Source organism: Solanum pennellii, chromosome 3, assembly GCF_001406875.1.
Source record: "Solanum pennellii chromosome 3, SPENNV200".
Lineage (NCBI taxonomy): Eukaryota > Viridiplantae > Streptophyta > Magnoliopsida > Solanales > Solanaceae > Solanum > Solanum pennellii.
The window spans coordinates 54,053,695-54,074,255 of record NC_028639.1 but is presented as its reverse complement, the minus strand read 5'-3'; the positions used below and the strand labels follow the sequence as shown (position 1 = coordinate 54,074,255).

General features: G+C 30.6%; 2 protein-coding genes across 4 annotated transcripts; both read left to right on the top strand.

The window, feature by feature from the left end:
* Positions 1-1,772: 1,772 nt before the first annotated feature.
* LOC107015486 lies at positions 1,773-9,400 on the top strand. 3 transcript variants are annotated; one of them, XM_015215776.2, is made up of 9 exons: positions 1,773-2,177; positions 2,755-2,886; positions 2,996-3,119; positions 3,629-4,068; positions 4,259-4,335; positions 4,447-4,582; positions 4,763-4,966; positions 7,384-7,462; positions 9,070-9,400. In XM_015215776.2, the coding sequence occupies exons 1-8, from the start codon at positions 1,803-1,805 to the stop codon at positions 7,441-7,443; spliced, it is 1,548 nt and encodes a 515-aa protein (XP_015071262.1). In that variant the 5' UTR covers positions 1,773-1,802; the 3' UTR covers positions 7,444-7,462; positions 9,070-9,400. The 3 variants fall into 3 exon arrangements, with proteins under 3 accessions (XP_015071262.1, XP_015071263.1, XP_015071261.1); XM_015215777.2 differs by lacking the exon at positions 9,070-9,400 and adding an exon at positions 7,943-8,157; XM_015215775.2 differs by lacking the exon at positions 9,070-9,400 and having other exon boundaries at positions 7,384-7,801.
* A 4,308-nt stretch (positions 9,401-13,708) lies between these two features.
* On the top strand, positions 13,709-15,109 carry LOC107013751 (dof zinc finger protein DOF4.6-like). Its single transcript, XM_015213630.2, has 2 exons — positions 13,709-13,933; positions 14,143-15,109. Exons 1-2 carry the CDS (start codon positions 13,907-13,909, stop codon positions 14,890-14,892), a joined length of 777 nt encoding a protein of 258 aa, XP_015069116.1. The 5' UTR covers positions 13,709-13,906; the 3' UTR covers positions 14,893-15,109.
* The last annotated feature ends 5,452 nt before the right edge of the window (positions 15,110-20,561 follow it).

Sequence of the window (20,561 nt, the reverse complement as noted above, 5' to 3'; positions counted from 1 at the left end):
ATAGGGATTAGTAACATAGAGATTAGTAATGCAGAGATTAGTAATGCAAATTATTTTTTTGTCAAGTGTTCGGTTCTACTTTTCACTTAATCTTGTGTTTGATTTAAAACTCAAAAAAAAAAATTATTTCCTATTATACACTTGTATTATTATGAGTGTTTATTTCATGAAATCGAGTCAATGTAGATATTTTAAAGAATTTTCTATTCCATTTAATTAGTTAAATAACTACTTATATGTATAGAATTGTTATTAATTTTAAGGTATAGTGTACCACTAAGAAGATCATTGATGGCACGGTGTAATTTTATTGGTCAAATATATATTTTAAATTTAACATAAATTTAAGACTACTTAAATTATTCAATACCTAGAGCTTGTTTTTTTTTTAAATAGTTCAAGTGGGTAATCAACAAACTATCTTGAATAAAAAAATCAAAAATTAGTGAAATCATTAAATTACGGGAAAATGCACAAGTACCCCCTCAACCTATGTCCGAAATCCCAGAGACACACTTATACTATACTAAGGTCCTATTACCCCCTGAACTTATTTTATAAGTAATTTTTTACCCCTTTTTAGCCTACGTGGCACTAGTTTTTTAAAAAAAGTCAATCATCGTTGGGCCCACAAGATAGTGCCACGTAGGTCGAAAAGGGGTAAAGAATTATTAATAAAATAAGTTCAGGGGGTAATAGGACCTTAGTATAGTATAAGTGTGTCTCTGAGATTTCAGGCATAGATTGAGGGGGTACTTGGGCATTATCCCTTAAATTACACAAAAAGATTTGAAGAATTAAAAAAGAACATTTATAACCATCTTAATATAAATAAAAAGGAAATTAAATTACAAAAGAAATTTAAGAAAATAAATTAAGGATTAGTTTAGTCATTTAGGGGTTTTATCCAAGGTTTAACCACATATGATGAATAAGTAATCTATGTACTAAATTAAGTGAAGCTACCAAATAATGTATTAAATGGACTAAATTTTAATCTATAGATTATTCTATCTAATACAACCTACCAAACAGGTCCTAAGTGTTTTATATTTATGTTTATATAGTCCGAACTCTAATATATGTCTGTTTCCGTCTTAATATGTCTTAGGTTCAAACTATCTATATATAAAGAAAATCCTACAAGAGTGACATCCCAAAATGGGTCATGCAATGTTTAAAACAAATCTAATGAAGATTCTAATACGAATTTGAAACACCGAATGAAAAAATAAAAACGCTAATATATGAAATTATGAATATATTGAACGTAAATGCTATTTATTTCGATGCGATATTCGATTATTAAATTTCTAAATATTAATTCAAGGAAAAAGACTCAAACATGCTATTAAACTTTCAGAAAAGGCGCATGTATGCCATCAGTTAAAAGTTTGATTTTATTATGTCATTACAGTTAAAGAAAATATTTATTCATGTCATTATTTTTTAACAATAGAAACCATTTTTGACAGGTGGCCAATTATAATCCGGCCACGTCATTAATTTTTTAAATAAAAAATTAATTCAATTGTTTTTCAAAATTATGATTTTTTAAAATTAAAATATTAATAACGTAACCGAATTATAATTTGTCATGTATCAAAAATGGTTTTGCAAAACCATTATCAAAAAATAATGACATAAATAAATTTTTTCTTTAACGATAATAACATAAATAAGTCAATATTTAACTAATAATATAAATAAATTTTTTTTAAAAGTTCGATGCATATTTGAGTTTTTTTCCTTTATTCAATTAAGATAATATAGTAAACGCAAAGGATCACTTCTCCGAACCCATGGAGTCCATTCACCTGGTCTCATCCCCTGACTCACCCGAGTTCAGCCATCTGACTCGGGCATTGACTCATTCATCAGTCATCGGACTCGACGCCGAATGGAAGCCAATTCGAACCCATCAGTCTACTTTCCCCACCGTCTCGCTTCTCCAAATCGCTTGTCAGCTCCCCGGCGACGACGACGACGACTCGTCGGTGGAATCGCCCGTCTTCTTAATTGACCTAGCGTCGATCCCTTTACAATCAATTTACCAGCTTATCAGGGATGCATTTGTCTCGCCGAATATACTGAAATTGGGATTCAGATTCAAACAGGATTTAGTGTATTTATCTTCTACTTTCTGCGCTCATGGCTGTGAACCTGGTTTTGATAGGGTTAGTTTTGTTTTTTGTCTTCTGAAGAAATGATTATTCGAGTTACTTCACAATTGTCGAAGCTTTTATTTTATATACCATATTGCTTTCAGATATGACTTCAAATTGCAAAATGATATGTTAATGGTGGTGCTTTGAAGTTTCATGATATTGATTAAGGAGCTTAACTTGCATAATTTTGGGTAGTGATATATAATGGTCAACAAAACTTAAGCTAACTCTGCAAGAACTAAGTGGTAGCTCAATGACATACCCCGCGCCCGGTATATACGGTAGCTGCTTATGCTTGGTTGCTTAAAGAATGTCAACAACTTCATCAAAATTTATCCGGATTTTGCTTTTTAATCACTGTCCTAGATTGTAAAAGAACTGTTGAAATATATGGATATGTCATTGCTGCAATTAGTATTTGTAGTTTACTAAAGTACTTGGGACTATTTTTGCTCTTGAAGCAATCTTGGTTCAACCACACATTCTATATGCTGCACACTCTTATGTTTCGTTACCTTTTTATAGGACTGATTTTTGTTTTGTCTGGTTAATGCTTGTCATATACTAGCTAATAATTGGTGACTAGGTGGAACCCTTTTTAGATATAACAAGCATATACATCAACCTGCAACCCAAACAACCAGGGAGAAGATTATCAAAGCAAACAAAGAGCTTGGCAACAATTTGCCAGGAGGTTTTGGGGATAACTTTATCAAAGGTGTGCAGTCTTGATATTTGACATTTTATTTCTCAGGAATATAAATATGAATTTATTACAAATTTTTGAAATACTACATTTGTTTTACTTTGTTGCATCTCGAGTACAGGAACTCCAATGCAGTGATTGGTCACAGCGTCCACTGACAGAAGAGCAAATGCAATACGCAGCAGTTGATGCTTATTGTTTGATTCATATCCTTGAAGTCTTCAAGAGTAAGGCGGTGACAGAAGGTTGGTGAAGTACCTTTTTCATCTTCTTCCAGTGCATGCCCACGTGTTGCAACCTCCATGAAGCAGCTCTGATACACCAGTAACGGACTTGCTTGATTGGAAAGATAGTTCTGTCTAGAAAGTTAGGTGTCTTGAGCATGTTCTCTAGGTTTCTGTTGGAGTATATCTCCTTTTGAACAACAAAAGTGAGTTTGCTTCTGTGTGTGTTGGGGTAATACAGTATGCTCTTCTGAAAGAAGCTTTGGTATGTCAAGTGTTTGCAGCAGTGCAGTGATAGGAGAGAGATTAGTCCATATTTGGCCCTGACTTTGTACCCCAGATGTCCAATTATGTTTTGATTTCTAGATTTCCGATCTGCGATGCCCCAGAATAAACAGTAAACGAAAAGGCGAGCTATGTCCCATCAGTCATCAGGAGCTATAGATCATCATAGGCAAAAAAACTCCCTTTTTACTGCATTATGTCTATCTTGTTTGTCCTATTTACATTTGGTAACCGGTCCATTTCAGGGAATTCTGTCGAAAGTACAACGGGTCTCCAGTTGTATCATCTGGATCTTGGTTTGAAACAGATATTTGACACACAACAAAACTCTAACAAAATGTGTGGTATCAAATTTGGTGAAGCTTTAGAGATGGTCCAAGCTATCCCGCCTGATTTTTGTAAAACCGTCCCCATATCAGATGAAGAGGTTACTGCACTGCCACCAGATCAAGCTAATCGGATGGATTACGTGCTTTCACAAATTGTCAGGAAGTATGGTGATAAAATTTTGTTAAGTGAATCTGATAGAAAACCAAAAATTTCGAGAAAGAAGGCAAAGAAATCATCTGGTAGAGTAGCAAACACACGCAGTCCAACAGAAGGTGGTGAAGAATGGCAAGGTCCACCACCCTGGGATGCAACCTCCGGTGGGGATGGGTGTCCTAAGTTTCTATGTGATGTGATGGTGAGATACCATATTTTAGTTACAAGTATTGCTTTTCTGTAAAACTGATACACCTAGGCTTCTTTAATGCTCTCTCTTGCGTTAAGGTGGAGATTTCTCCTCTTTCTCTTTCTTTGGGAGTCGAAAGTATGACACATTTTTCTTCTTTTTGTGGTTGTTATGGAGGTTGTGACTTGTGGTAATCTTTCAGGTTGAAGGATTGGCAAAACATTTAAGATGTGTTGGCATTGATGCTGCTGTTCCTTATTCAAAGAAGCCTGAATCGAGGTTTTGAATGATTTTTGACTCTTCATTTACTTGATTCTAAGTGGAAACTCAATAGACATCCGTTTTCTGTAGATGGTGTTGTGATAACTTTTCTGACTTTTTCTTCTTCAGGGATTTAATTGAACAAGCCTGTAAAGAGAAGAGAGTACTCTTAACACGAGATGCCAAACTCTTGAGACATGATTATCTCTTAAAAAATCAGATATACCGGGTGAAGAGTCTTCTAAAGAACGATCAATTGGTTGAGGTAAAATGAATGCTTCAAATTGTAGAGCATGGAGTTAGACATGAAAATGTTTTGAATGAATGAATAAAATGTGAGAGGAAAGGGGGATGGGGGGCAGGAGTGCAAGTGAACAGTATTATAAAATTTTCTGACAATTTGTCAACCATCTGTTCATGGCAATATTACCTTGCATACCTACAGGTAATAGAAACTTTTCAACTGGAAATTTCTGAGGACCAGTTGATGTCAAGGTGCACAAAATGCAACGGTAAGTTCATCCAAAAACCTCTGACAACAGAAGAAGCTGTTGAAGCAGCTAAGGGATTTCAGGTGATTCCAAACTGCTTGTTTAACAAGAATTTGGAATTTTGGCAATGCATGGATTGCAAGCAACTTTACTGGGAGGTATACTCTCAGTTGCTATTTACTCCATCAGATTTTGTTGGATTGTGTATGTTCCAGATATAATTTTCCTCTGCCTCCCTACTATAAAAAAAATTAGAGATATATACAAATGGAATTGAACTTGTAGTGCCTTTGGGTCACGACTTGCATGTTGAGAATTTTTTTAATGTCTTATGTTCCGTCAACCATGTTTACATAATGAAAGCTGTTCTTATGTGTGATGTTTCTTAGCTGTGCAAAGTTCTGGGTCTGTTGGTTCTTTTTGTTTGTAGTGGAAAAAGATATATGCACCCTACAATCTGTTCTTTTTCAGTGGAGGTGTCACAGCTATAAAGTTGGCACTGTGGTGAATTGGATTCTGTCTGATCTTTGGACTGGTTGGAGCATGTCTCCAATGGGACGGATGACTGGTCGAGATATAGGAATAAAAACTCATAGATCCCACGTTTGGATCCTAGCTCGAATAATAAGTGGGTGTCCATTTGGTGACCCTTGGTGGGTATGGTTATAGGCACCTCATTTGTGAGTTGTAACAGGCTGCTTGATGGATTGACTGAGTGCGCATATACTAGGCTACTAGCTGTCCCTATCACCACCCTTGTCAGAATTTTACGAAGATAAAAGGAAATTACTAAATATCATTAATGTTACATGTAAGGCCTTATTTAGGTAGATTTATTAAGTTACCATTGTATCTCATTACTTGTTAAATTAGAATTTGGGCCCTAACTCAAACCTCAAAAGCTAGCTCAAAGGGAGGTGGATTGTCAAAGCCTTACAAGTAGACCATCGATCTATTAACCATCAATGTGAGGCTTTTTTCATTCTTCAACCCCCACCTCAGGTTGGACATTTGGAGTGTGGACAATTTAATTTGGGAACCCAACATTGGGTGAGATGGGTCCTGCTTTGATATTATGTTAAATTAGGTTTTACACGTAACTCACACCCCAAAAGCTAGCTCAAAGGTATGAAGATTTCCAAGCCTTGTAAAGATATCACCCATCTTATTATAATCATCGATGTGGGGACCATTTCATTGTTGTGAGAAGATGACATAGTATGGGATCTGATATTAATCATCGATGTGGGACCATTTCATTGTTGTGAGAAGATGACATAGTATGGGATCTGATATTGGCGTGTGGACTCTGGTTATGAGCCCAATATTAGCTTCAAGTTTATTACCATATCACATTATCACTATGGTGTTAATATAGTATATACCAGAACAGCAGAGTCCCGAACTTAGCCTGAGAAAGACCACTCTGCTACTATGACATTGCCATTGCCATTTTCCTTTTTCCTATGTCCTCATCTTAGTTATGGTGGTGCTCATTTGGATTTCTGCATCTACTTGTGCCAACAATATTAAAAGCTTCTATATTTCTTCTCCAGTTCGTGTTGTTTTTTATGTGGTGAAAACAGGTGATATTTTCATGGAAAAAAGAGACATTGAGAACTACTTTCAGAAACAATAGAACTATAAAAGATGCTTTTGCTGGGCTCCTAACATCATTAGCAGCCAAAACATCAGTGCAGCTTTGATGCTTTTCAACAGCCCCTCTCTAGGCTAAAGCCCTCAACAGTGGCTCCCCCTTCTCCCCCACCCCTCCCAGAAGATATAGAAAAGGAAGACAAAAAGGTATTATAAACCTGCAGCCCCCTCCTAGGCTCCTACAATACTCAAGCCAAGTCCCTCACATCTCCACCTGAGGTCTATGGGACCTTGCTCCAGCTTCCACACTTCATATCCTCTATCAGCACTGCATCTTCTTTTATACAGTGTTTCTCATTCCCCTGCACACGCAATCTCCTGCTATAAGCTGAATAGCACCTTCCAAGTTCCAAGACACGCGGGGTTTGATCTATTGCAGTGATTACTGCTACCTTAGGTGGTAGTTTATGTGGGACTGTTGTGAAATAACTGGTCCATGGTAAACAGAACAGTAGATTCAGAATGGAATGAATAGCCTTTACTTTTGGCCTAAGCTTTGGTTTAGTCTCAAGGATGCGGCACTTGATGTGTAAGTTAGGTGCATGTCCCAAGTTCAAATCCTACGGCGGACAAAGCCCCTAGTATTTATGTTGGGAACAAAAATAGAGGAGCAGACCAATACTCCCTAGAGTTATGAACCTGGTGCCAAAATTAGAACCAGAAGCCCATGATGGATTTCGCCGATGCCTCCCCTTCCTTCCCCTCCCTCAAAAGGTTCTTATGCTAATAAATATACATGTCTAATTTGAGAAACTAAGAGAATGTTATCACTCCCCTAGAGATTTAAATTACATGTTCACATTAGATCAGCGCATTGACTCAACGTTATAGATGTACATCTAAACAATTGCATCAATAAAGAGTATATTAGTCTCCAAGCCTGATTGCCCTGTTTCACTGTTACATGATGCTGTTGCAGGGAACTCAATACCGCAATGCGGTGCAAAAGTTTGTCGATGTCTGCAAGCTGAAGGAATGAAATGGCCGTCATAATCCTGGTAAAACCGTCAAGAAAACCCCCTATTCAACACTTCGCTTGTTGCAACTCTTTAATTTATTCGTCATCAGTACATGCCATATTGCTTCCTGTAAGTTTATAGTGCGTTTGAATTGCGTCCTTTTCTATGCATGAAGGCATCAAGAAAATGATTTCTACATGGCCGGTTTGTCTTATTCTTTCTTATGAAGTTAGAGGAATCGAAAATAAAATGGCTACAAACTCTGTTGCCCCCACCAAAAAAAGAAGCAGTATTGTGCTTAATGACCGTAATGTACGTACGGACTTAAATAACTCTATTAAGAATAGTAAAGTGGAGAACATAGATTACTTTGTTTGATATTTTGATTGAGTGAAAGGCACAATGCTCAAAAATAATTGGATAGATAAGATTTAAGTATTCTTTAAATATGGGTTTTATTTGCTACATCGTCAAAGCACTATAAACATAAAAGTGACTGATGGGATATTTTTATTATAGTAACGAGATAGATGGAAAGCACTATCAACAGCAATGGAAGAAAGTGGGAAACTTGAAGTAACCAACTTGTTTGTTGATTAATTAATAGATAAACGTAGTTCAATTCAACCCACTTATTACATTATTCTTTTAACTTAATTAAAATATGAACGCAGAGTGAGGACAAGACTTTCTTGATTTGCAATTTGGTAGTTGTTGTTTTTAGTTCTTTTCCATGATGTGCTAGTCAACTTAATTTACTCTTTAATATTTCATAATATAGAACTGAAAGCATGCTACTATTACTTTAGGTGCTCATATAAGATGATTAAATTTGTTAGTGTGGACTAAGAAGTTCCATTACATCCACTTTCTAATGTAAAAATGGATGGAAAGTTAATAGTAATAACATAAAAAATCTTACAAAGTTTTCAATTTTTCAACTACTCGAACTCTATTGCAATTTTTGCCAAGGATACATATTGAAACCGATACTGATTTTATAATTCTGATTAGTGGTTTAAATAAAAAACTCTATATAATAATATTACAAGTACTATTTTACTCCTTATTATATAATTTTACCATTCCTATAGCAACACAAACTATCTCTTTATTGTGATACGTTCTCTTTTCTCGACACAAATTAGTATTATCTTTTCCCCCTCGATTTTAGATTTAATTTGCGATAAAAACAAATAATTTAATATTGTTTTCTCAATTTATTTTCTGAGTCTTTAGAATAAATTCGAACAATAACATCTTAATAAGTGATCAATATAGAAATTTGTGCTGTACTTATGAACATTGAGGAATCATTAAAACCAAAATGTTGATTAACCGAAAAGTAATTCTTCCTCGGTCTCATTTTATATGAGATAATTTAACTCGATATGAAATTTTTTTTAAAATAAAAAATTTTTAAAATTTGTGATCTAAAATTAATAATAAAAATTTATATGACTATAAATCATTTTATTAAGAATTAATATAGAAATATATCATTCCTCGTAAGAGATTAAAAGAAAATATAAATCACATGAGTTGAGTGATAAGTAATAAATATATTATTGAGTTCATCATCATTATAATATATTTAGAAATTAAAAATGAATACATTAAATAGATTTTCTTTGTTTTTTCACTAGGTTGAGTGAGGCCTAGTAACAAGTGCCAAGATGAGACAAAGAAGGTTCATGTGACGTGGGATGCACCATGAGTATTATGATGATGATGATGGATGCGGTCGAACCGACATCGTTTTGGCGGCCTACCGTCAAATCAGCACCGCCTTCCCGGATTCCTCCTCTGATACAATTACAACATACAATTTATATTCGGCTCTCGAGAATCTAAATATTCTTTCCCTCCTTTTCTTTTTTCGTTCGTTGTTCGGTGCTCATATTTTTCTCCTCTCGATGATAAGAGGAGTTAAAATTTAATTTTTTTCAAAATTTATCTGATAAATTTTTGACTTTAGCTTCTAGGTTTTCGATTTATGTCTATATCGGTTATTTTTGACATTATAATAAAAATAACTTCTAACGATATTAAATATTAATATTAATAAAGAGTGTTAAAATTTTTATCGGCATTAATTAAGTGTTATTAGAATTAATATCGCTAAAGATTTCAGAAACATATACAAAGAGTGATAATTACTGTTAAAAATACATATTTAGTGATAATTAAAAAATAAATAGCGCCCTAATGATTATATTTGTGGTAGTGTGATTGTGTGTAGGCTACCACCGACAATATTAAATGGCTTCTGTTTTTTTTTTTCTGATGATAGTGTAGATGATTTATATGGAATAACAGTTTAACGTCATTTTTCTAATATTTTATATTTTCTATTATAAATAACATAATACATAAATATAATTTTTAATTTGATTTTAGTGAATATTTCTATTTTCCAATTTTAAATGTGCATAAATAGATAATATACGTAGGATGTCACGTAGGATACAAAATTTTTATGTAATGTGCCATGTAAAATGAATGTGTTCATTTATTTAATTTTATACAAATTTAAATATCTACATATGCACAATTAAAATTAAAGATCATACTTACCAACTGATACTATGTTAAAAGGGTGCATTATTTCATTATAAATTCTCTCACTATCAAAAGAAGTTGTTTGGATGGTTGTTGCATTGTTTTAATAATGTGGTGTTGTTATACTGTGAGCCTTTGTAAGTCAAATGAGTAAATAAAATTAATTTTAAAATCCATATTAAGTGATTTTTTGTACCTGATATATTTTTAAAGAAAAACATAAATCATCACTTTTCTTTTTAATTAATTATTTTTTGAAAAATGTAAAATAATTAGAGATTTTAGTCAGTGTGATGGACTTATCTGTGTCTGCTCAAATTTCATTTCCCACTCAGATTTTCAGAAGAGAATAGTTTTAGGAAAACTCTCTCCGGCCCATCACGTCTTTGTCTTACACTATTTGTTCTCTTTTACAAAACTTTTGATTCTTTTTACCAATTAAGGACTCAACATTAGTTAATTATGATGGAAAAAGATATCTAAATTTTTAAATTAACGAAAAAATAAATTGCAACAACAAAAAATATGAAAATATAAAAATATTTTATTAATTGATAAATCATTATATTAGAGAGCGAAAGTAAATATTGAAGCGTGAAATAGTGGAGTCAATTCTAATTTTGATGATATAAATAAATAAGTTTACTTGTGGGAGAGAAGAAAGTAAAAAAATAATTTTTGACAATTGTGAATTGAATTTGCTGTCAAGTTGTAAATTTGTAGTATAATATATAAAGTGGACAAATTATAGGAACTTTTGCTTTGATTAATTTGTTGTCTAAATGGCAAGCAGTGTTACCCCATATTCATAGCTTAACTCTTCATATGAGTTTGATTTGTCTTCTTCTTGTCCACTCACCAAACTATATATATACTATTTTTCTGCTAAAGAAATAAAATATCTTTCGTCTATTTTTATTTATTTTGTTGCGTTTTCTAAAAGTCAATTTGATTAATTTGATATTTTGAGTAAAAAGTTTACATATTTAAAAACTATACAAAAAATACTATAAATTATAATTTTTCACATATCAATATAATGAAAAATATATCGTAAAATATTAGTTAAAATTCTTATAATTTTACTCTAAAAAAGAAATTATGACGAGTAAAAATAAAAGAAAATAATATACAGTGGAACTAGAATAGGAATGTTGCAGTCGATGATTTCAAATTTCACAACTAATTTTGTAGTGGATAATATTTTAATTGAATTGGCATGAAAAATAAATAAATAATATTACTGTTATCTCACTCTCAATAAAAAAATAAAAAAGCTTTTTACTATTTTATAAGATTTTTTACTACTATGCATTTTCCAAATTCCAATAAGTTTGTTTAATGAAAAATGAGTGGAAAAAATCTACTTTAACAACATAATTTTTCATTAATTCATAAATGGGAGTAGTGTTCACACTTTTCTTATTGTATAATGTAGCAAACAGTTAATAATTTGGCTTTACTGCTTAAAATAATATTTATAATAAGATTTGACAAGTTTTTCCCGCACAGTTTCAATGACAGTTAACAGTAGTATTCCTTTTGGACTTATGCTTAATTTCTGACTTTCTTCTGCACAATTTCTAAGTTACTGGTGGACGGTGGTATTGTCCATGCAAGGTCAAAACATAGTTCAATTTTTTTTTATTTCTCGTTCGATGTTTGATACTTGTATTAAAATCTAATTCAGCGAGAACAATTTCATACAAAAAAAAAAAAAAAATTAACTCGATCAAGACTTCTTAATTAAAAATAAATGAGCACTCTATTTAGTTACTATTTCATCACAATCTTTATTGGTAATACAGTCTGGATACTTATAGCGTATTTAACAATTGCTAAGATTTTGACAACTATACCAATAAAATTAATTCCTTCATTTTTATTTATGTGACACATTTTTTCATCCAAGAATATTATAAGTGCGTATTTGAGGAAGCATGTTTTATTCTACTTTTATAGCCTGACCAAACTCCAAACACATACAATATGTTCAAGTAGTTACTATAACTTTGAAGTGGACTTGAATTGTACTTCCCTAATACAATCCAAAATTAAAAAATGCTGAGTAGAAATGTACATATATATATATATATATGTATATTTTATTTTTTTTCGAGTCCATGGAGGGCTAATAAATATTGATAATATCATGATACCATTAGATATGTGATTTCAAATCTATGTTTAGTCACTGTAATAAATATATTTTTTGGAAGACGATATTATTAGTAAAGACTGTTGATTTTTTTACGAACGTTGGTTAATTATATTGAATTTAATATTATTATAGACTTTACAGACATTTACAAAAAATGTTAATTGCTTATAAAAAAAATATATTTAATGATAATTAAACTATTGTTGTTAACTAATTACTTTTAACAATTATTTTCAACTTCAAGTTGCCTGATTTTCAATTTCAAATATGCTTTAAAGATAGAATTTCTACTTCAAATTTATTGATTAATAGGTCTTAATTATGTACGTAATAACATAAAAAAATTTTTTTTTCAAAATATGATGTAATTGTCTTTTTGATTCATAAAGTTAGCCGTGTCGAATTTAACTAACGAAAGAGGAGAATAGAAGTCAGTGATTGAATAATATTAATGGTGGTACCATATATTGACAATTTGACATACAATATATTTGATGCGCCGCATACTCTGAAATGGAGCAAAAAAAGAACATATTATAGTCAACTATATTTGATATTTTATATACTGTCATAATTCGCTAGGTTATTTTTGTCGTTGGTGTGGTTGTTTAATTATTATTTTTATTCGTTTTCAATTAGTTGTTATTATTTTTATTTAGACAGTTAAATTATAGTATATTTTGATAAAGGACTTGAATGTATTCTATACACATTTTTGCCTTAAACTTTTAGAAATACTTATTGACAGTAGCTTTTATGTTTTTGTATTAATAATGAGGCGGATTAATTAATTGGTTGTGTTTAATTAGTAATGGGTGGATAGTAGATTGATTTATAAATTATATTAATAAGTTAAATTATACCAAATAGTTGAGCACCACATATTTAAATAGTTTAAATTAAAAACTGTTAAATAAGTAGTCAATTTTGAACCCAAAGTTGAATTAGAAAATATTTTGAAGCTAATAGATGAATGAATGATGATTTTGTACCATTTATAATACTTAGAGATATTTTAAACTCTTTTCCATTTTTAGTAAGAACAACATGTAAATAGAAGTAGAGAAGTTATGTGTATATATATATATTTATTTTGTAATCAAATTCATTTAAATTTGCTTCAAAAAATCCAATATTAAAAGTAAAATACTTGTTATTATAAAAAAAAAAACATCTTAACTATTAAATTTAAAAAGATGGACACAACTTTTTAATAATCAAAATCATGAAAAATCTATTTCATTCTAGAAAGAAAATACTAATCTCGAACAAGCTATTCATGGCACAATTTATAAAATTAACAATTAAATCTATTACATTTTGATGTGCACATGTTAAAACCTTCAAAATCGCCCAGTATAAATTAGTGGGAGTAATGCCTAGATACTAACTAGTACGCCAAACAAGTAAATACAAAATAAACCATTTAAATTATTTTTTCCTTCAATAATTAAAAAAAAACCTGTGAAATCTATCATAAAATAATTTCATTTCCATCGATAAAACGTTTTTCATATGCTTCATTACTAAAAATTCAAACCTCAACATGCTCGATTAAAAATGAAAGAATATTTACGGATCCGTAATTTTCATTTCCAACTATAATATGGAACCGCCAAAGAGACATCTTTAAGTAGCTTTTTTTTCTCTCTTGTAGCTTTAGGACCAGTGGGTTGTTGTTTTCATCATCTGTCTAAAGACTCTTCTTTCTCATTTTTGCCTTTACTTTTTCGTCTCCGCTTTTTCTGTCCTTTGTTCAAATGGATACTTCTCCTCAGTGGCCACAGGTAAAAATTAAACTTTACTATGTTTTAATTCCACTATATCATCATATTCATTAATTTTTCAATCTAGGGTTTTTACAATTTTTTTCTAGCCTAATATAATTTACTATATAGTTGTCAATTATCATACATACTTTTTTTTTCATCTTTCAATAAAGTTACAGTTTCATTTGTTTTTTACTGTAAAATGGTGTTTTAATTTCATGTGAAAGGGTATTGGAATAGTAAAAGGTGTTGATGAAGCAAAGTTGGATCAAAGGAAACCGAGGCCACAAAAGGAGCAAGCGGTAAATTGCCCACGATGCAATTCAACAAACACGAAATTCTGTTATTATAACAATTATAGTCTCACTCAACCCAGATATTTCTGCAAAACGTGTAGAAGGTACTGGACTGAAGGGGGCTCTTTAAGGAATGTTCCAGTAGGAGGCGGTTCCAGAAAGAACAAAAGATCTAACAGTATTAGTATCAGTTCATCCTCGTCTTCAACTACGTCATCACTATCATTATCATCATCGTCCAAGAAATTATTTACAGATCTGGCGAACCCTAACGATCTCAATTTAACCTATAATCCAATACCCAGTAGTAGTACTACTACTGCGACCAATTTCAGTAACTTTTCTGATTTCATGGCGTTACCTTTGATCCATCCATCAGCTAATTCAGCTTCTACATTCATGACGACTAGTAATTTGTATCCTTCATCAACTACTGGGATTTCGAATTTACATGATTTGAAGAGTAGTAATGGTATCAATTTTTCTTTGGATGGATTTGAAAATGGGTATGGAAGTTTACCTTCTCATCAAGAGGCAAAATTGTTTTTTCCTATGGATGATTTGAAGATTAATGTTTCAACTGTTGGTGATGAACAGTTTGAAGAAAATAGAGGGCAAGCAGCAGATCAATCTAATGGGTTTTGGAATGGGATGTTGGGTGGAGGAGGCACATCCTGGTAAAAAAAAAATGGAGAAATATAAAGGTGTTGTTATTTTAATTTTAATTTTGTGCTTAAAAAAAAAAGAAGGTGATTTTCACTAAGTGACATATTTAGTTGGTTTAATTTCCAGTATTATCAGAAATACTAGTATTTACTACTACTAACAGATAGGATATATAATATATGTATGTGTTATTTTTCCCCTTTTTAACTCTTCATTTGTTTGTGCTTTGAAACTTTTAATTCTCTTTCGTTTGCATAACTTTGATTTGTGTGTTGTGTTTGTAAAAGCTGGATATTCCCTTTTAGTTTCTTGAGTTCATACAGTTACTATTGTCTATATTAAAAAAAAAAAAAAATACACCTTCAATATGTTTTTAACTTTTATATTAGGCAACAATGAGATTTGAACTCAGAACATATTGTTAGCTCTACTATTACGTTGAATTACGGAGGTAAAAGTTTAGCTCTACTATTACGTTGAATTACGGAGGTAAAAGTTTAAGATTTGAAATTTATAGATTCGTCATAATAAATTCAAAAGTTTAAGATTTGAAATTTATAGATTTGTCATAATAAATTCAAAGCTAATGTATTGTGAAAATAGGAAGTAGTTAAATAATTATGGATGTTTAGTAAATTCTCAAAATATAAAAAATACATGTTGCAAAAGTATTGAGTTTATGAGAATATGTGATTTTCATTATAGATTTGCCCTATGCTAAAAGTATGTGAATATCTTTTTAAAATGTTTGTGCTTAGAAGCGATAGATAAAAGATATTTAAGGATATTGCATAAGATTAATTTATCTTACTTTCTACATGAAATAGTTAATCCCATCATTTTAGTGCTATGTTATTACGAAAGAAAATAATTTTGTATTTTATTTGATGGAATCGTAGAATCTTATCCTGCGTATCAAACGATTATGTAATGTTGTCGAAAAACTTGTCATCCAACCACTCTTCCACGGTCTAGCATGCTTTACTTTTGAGTTTGTGGACAGGTCACATATTACTAATGTTACTTCTTCCCAACACTATAATCTTTACTTTAATTTGTATATCACAATATTTCAATCACCTTTTATTCATGTTTCATTAAAAGTAGGATATTCTACTTCTAAGGATAGCAACCACCTATTAGCTAGCTAGGTAACACATGAGAACATACTTTTATCACATGCCAACACACTTTTTAGATAATTAAGTTTAACTTTAAAAGAAAAATGAACTAGTTTGGCATATAGAAATTTTTTTGCAATCCATTGAGTAGATAGAATGATGGCATATGTTTCTATGAATGATGTGTTTGAGCTGTATACCTTTACTTTTTGTTTCACTCAATTATCTTTGTCACTACATTATATAACACCATGCACCTAAAAAAAAAAATGTTTGTCATAAAATAACACAAAGGGGTTGAGTGTATTGCATAATTTTTGTATGGGACCTACTCAAAAACATTCTCCTTGGTAACAATGTCAGAAAATAAATTACTAATTGTAGTCAATTATGTTCAATAACAAAAAAAAAAAGGCCTATCTTTCTGGATTATAGTGGGGTGTTATTGGATATGCACATTTTTTTTTATCATATTTATTTGTAATGTTTGGTGTGGTGCACCTGCTGACATCTACTCCATAATTTTCTGGAATGCTCGTTTCTCTCAAATTTATTATGAAAAGTGAGATATTTAAGAATTAAATTTGGACTTGTTAGGTTGAAAATGTATAAATTTGTGCTTGTTCTAACTTTAACTTAAAATATTTCACCTTTTTATCTCATTAACTATAAGTAACATTATCATACCGAAAAAATTTAATATCTACTATATAAATTTTTATGTTAGTGATAATGGTTCGATTCTCCTTCTCCTATTACTAATTTCTTTCCTAAGGATTTCAAAAAATAATGTTGCTGTTATTTTATATTTGATAAGTCTATAGTTTGAAATTTATCACAATTTGTTTAAATTTACAAAGATTTAAAAATATTTTTCACCTTCTTAAAATTCAGGGGCGGAGCTAGATGGGGGTTTACGGGTAGGGGTGGGCATTGGTATTTCGGTTCGGTTTTGGTTTTTTATTTTTCAGCTTTTTCGGTTCTTGTAAATTACGTACCGAATACCGAATCGAAATATTTCGCTTCGGTTCGATTTTTGTTATTTCAGTTCGATTTTTATTAATTCAGTTCGATTTTTTTAATTTCGGTTTTTATTAATTGTGTATGGAATACCTGACTGGGCTGGCTGCTGGACGCCGGTGGCCGGTTGAAGACTTGAAGTCGCTGTAGGCGGCAGCTGCTGCTGCTGCTACTACCTGGAAGAGGAAGAAGAAGAGCTGTTGCCTGCAAGAGGAAGAGGATGCTGTAAGATGAATATTAAAAATTAAATTAGGAGTAGAGACATTACATAGGGTTTCACATTCTTTTTTCTTTTTTAAAAGATTATTTAACATTAATAATTATTAATTAATATAATATAAATTATAGTATAATATTTCAGTTTAAACCGAAATATCGAAAACCAAAATAATACATACCGAAAATCGAATCAAAATACCGAAAAATACAAAAATGTAAGCCGAATATCGAACCGAAATTCGAAATACCGAAATAGAAATTCTAAAAAAATTCAATTCGATTGGGTGTTTCGGTTTTCCGATATTTATACCCACCCCTATTTACGGGTTCAGACGAATCTAGCAATTTTTTGTATATCCTATATTTGTATTAAAAAATAAAAATAATTTTTTAACACCTAATAAACTAATTGACAATTCATTAGTAAGAAAGAAGAAGAAAATTTAAAACCTCCAAATTCTTAATATCCTCTGCTTAAACTTGGTGTCACTTAAAATTAGTACACATAATTAAATTAAACGGAGGGAATTATTATTAATATCATAGTACATAAGTGGTGCTTGATTAATATGCTTGTGATTGTAATTCTTAGCATGTGACTACTTTTTCCTCTACTAATTTACATATAGAAAAAAGAGGGTATAGTGTACTATACTTATATGACACTCGTAAATACTAACTATTTTTGTTGTGTTAGGACAAGAGTGTCGTTTTCTTCAAATCTAACGTTAGATATCTTTGTCAGTCAGTTATATAGTTACGTGCAAGAAATCAATGTTTTTGGCGTCTTGCTTACAAATTAATCTAAATGAAATCAAGTCAAAATCACATTAAACTAAACTACTAGAAAATACAAAATTAGCTATAGAATTTAATTTGTCCGTAATTCTAGCTAAATAATTCATAGTTCAATTGTTCCTAGCTAATTAAATTTTCTTATGATAGGTCATTAGATTAGCATGAAATTTTTATTGTTTAGCCATGTAATTTTGTGCGTTATTGATATTTGGTGATGAAGATAAGTTACGTACATTTGATTCAATTATTTTTGATACGTACGTAGCTTCAGATATTTATCAAAATGAATAAATACATATACCATATAGTATGGTTTTTTCTGTGTATCTTGTTTGTTGATATAATAGTTAATTTTTTTTTTTGTTTTTTTTGTATAAATATACAAAAGATTAAGTAACAAAAAGTTGTTCCAAATTGGAGTAGGTAAATATGCATGTCCAAAGAAGTAACAGAAGAAACAACGTGTGAACAAAAAATTATGACCGGCAATTTTGTCGGTTAGCTGAAGTACTGTCGAATCACATGAAAAGGAAGATAAAAGAAGAAATAAGGCATGCGGAAGCTTATAATTTGTAAATTATATGATTGAAAAATCAAATAAGATAAATTTATATTAAAAATTAAAATATTATTATATTAAAATTATTATAAAAAAAATATTGAAAGTGTAAAGAGAATAATCTTCATATAAACAAAGTCTTTATACGACTATATTGTGGATGTTCTTATGTTTTTTATATGAGAAGAGAGGTCTTCAATTTATAAATTTTTAAGTTTCTCCTCTAAGGAAGGAATAAATCAAATATGAAATAATATTATATTTTCTTTCAAAAAAAATGTTTTCTTTTTTTATTTTCGGAAAAAATAAACTTCAAATAAAATAAAAAAATCAAGGCAAAACTTTATCACATCTCGTGTTTATATAGAGTTTAGAAAAGAGTTACCTCAAAAGATGTATTAACTATACATATTACTCCCTTCGTTCGAAATTGTTTGTTAAGTTGAGCTTATTGAAAGTCAATTTAACTAATTTTCAAAGGTAAATTGGATCATATTAATTTGATATTTTAAACAAAAAAAATTAGATATTCTAAAACTATAATGTTTTCTTTTTTTATTTTCGGAAAAAATAAACTTCAAATAAAATAAAAAAATCAAGGCAAAACTTTATCACATCTCGTGTTTATGTAGAGTTTAGAAAAGAGTTACCTCAAAAGATGTAATTAACTACACATATTACTCCCTCCGTTCGAAATTGTTTGTTAAGTTGCGCTTATCGAAAGTCAATTTAACTAATTTTCAAAGGTAAATTGGATCATATTAATTCGATATTTTAAACAAAAAAAATTAGATATTCTAAAACTATTTGAAAAGTACTATAAATTACTATTTTTTGCATATTAATATGATGAAAAAGTACATCTTAAAATGTTAGTCAAAATTTTTATAGTTTGACTCTAAAAATAGAAATCATGACAAACAATATCAGACGAAGGAAGTAGTATTTTATTTTACAGTTCAAATTCTTAATCTATAAATTATGGCGAGAAAATTTTTATTATTAAACAAGACCCTCTTTATCTAATAATTTTGGTTAGATTACATAGGTATCAAGTTGCTTAAACCATAAGCCATATTATGAGAGTATTGAAGATCGTAAATGACGGAGGAGAGGTACGAGAATCAATTTGAATTCATGTCAGAATATACAAGTACATAAGCTATAAAACGTGTAATGAAATTGATGGAACACTATAAGAAAAGAAAAATAGACTTACTATATGGTGTTTACTTACCTACAAAAAACATTTGTTGAAGTCGTAATAAGAGTTCTATGGAGATGTTTCACACTAGGTAGCTTTCATTCTACTGCAAATAGATAGATCTTCCAAGTCAATTGAGAGGCAATGTCAGAGTTAGGAGTTTGAGGGTTCTAATCAATTTTGTTTGGAAATTCATATGTTAATATATATATATATTTATTAAATATGCAAAAAAATTAACGAATTCATCTGAACTCGTAAATCTCCATCTAGCTTCACCTCTGCTAGTCATGTACTTATGGACCTCTATTGGCATGGTGGGAATAAAAGGTGATAGAGTGATTCTATTATCATTCTACAAGGGAGAGTCACATCTCAAAGTTGGTCATTAAAATGATAAAATCAAGGCTATACAAACTCCATATAATTAAGCATTTTGTTTTACCTTATAATATGATTATAATATTTTATATGAAAAAGTTTCAAACCATAATATGTTTTTTTTTCTTTCGTATTTTAGCTGAGGGTAATTTTATCAAGATTTTATCTTTGAATAAAAAAATGCCATTTCCAAATACTTCACAAACTTCTTCACTTTTATTCAACAAGCTAAAAAGGGATTTTTCTCACCTAACCGTCCTTAGTTTGCCTTACTTAAGCCTTGGGTAATATAAAAAACGGAAAAGGGCCTAAAATACTCTTGAATATCCTTGAAGTATTAGAAATGGTATAAAATTAACCTCCATCCACCTATTGGCTCCAA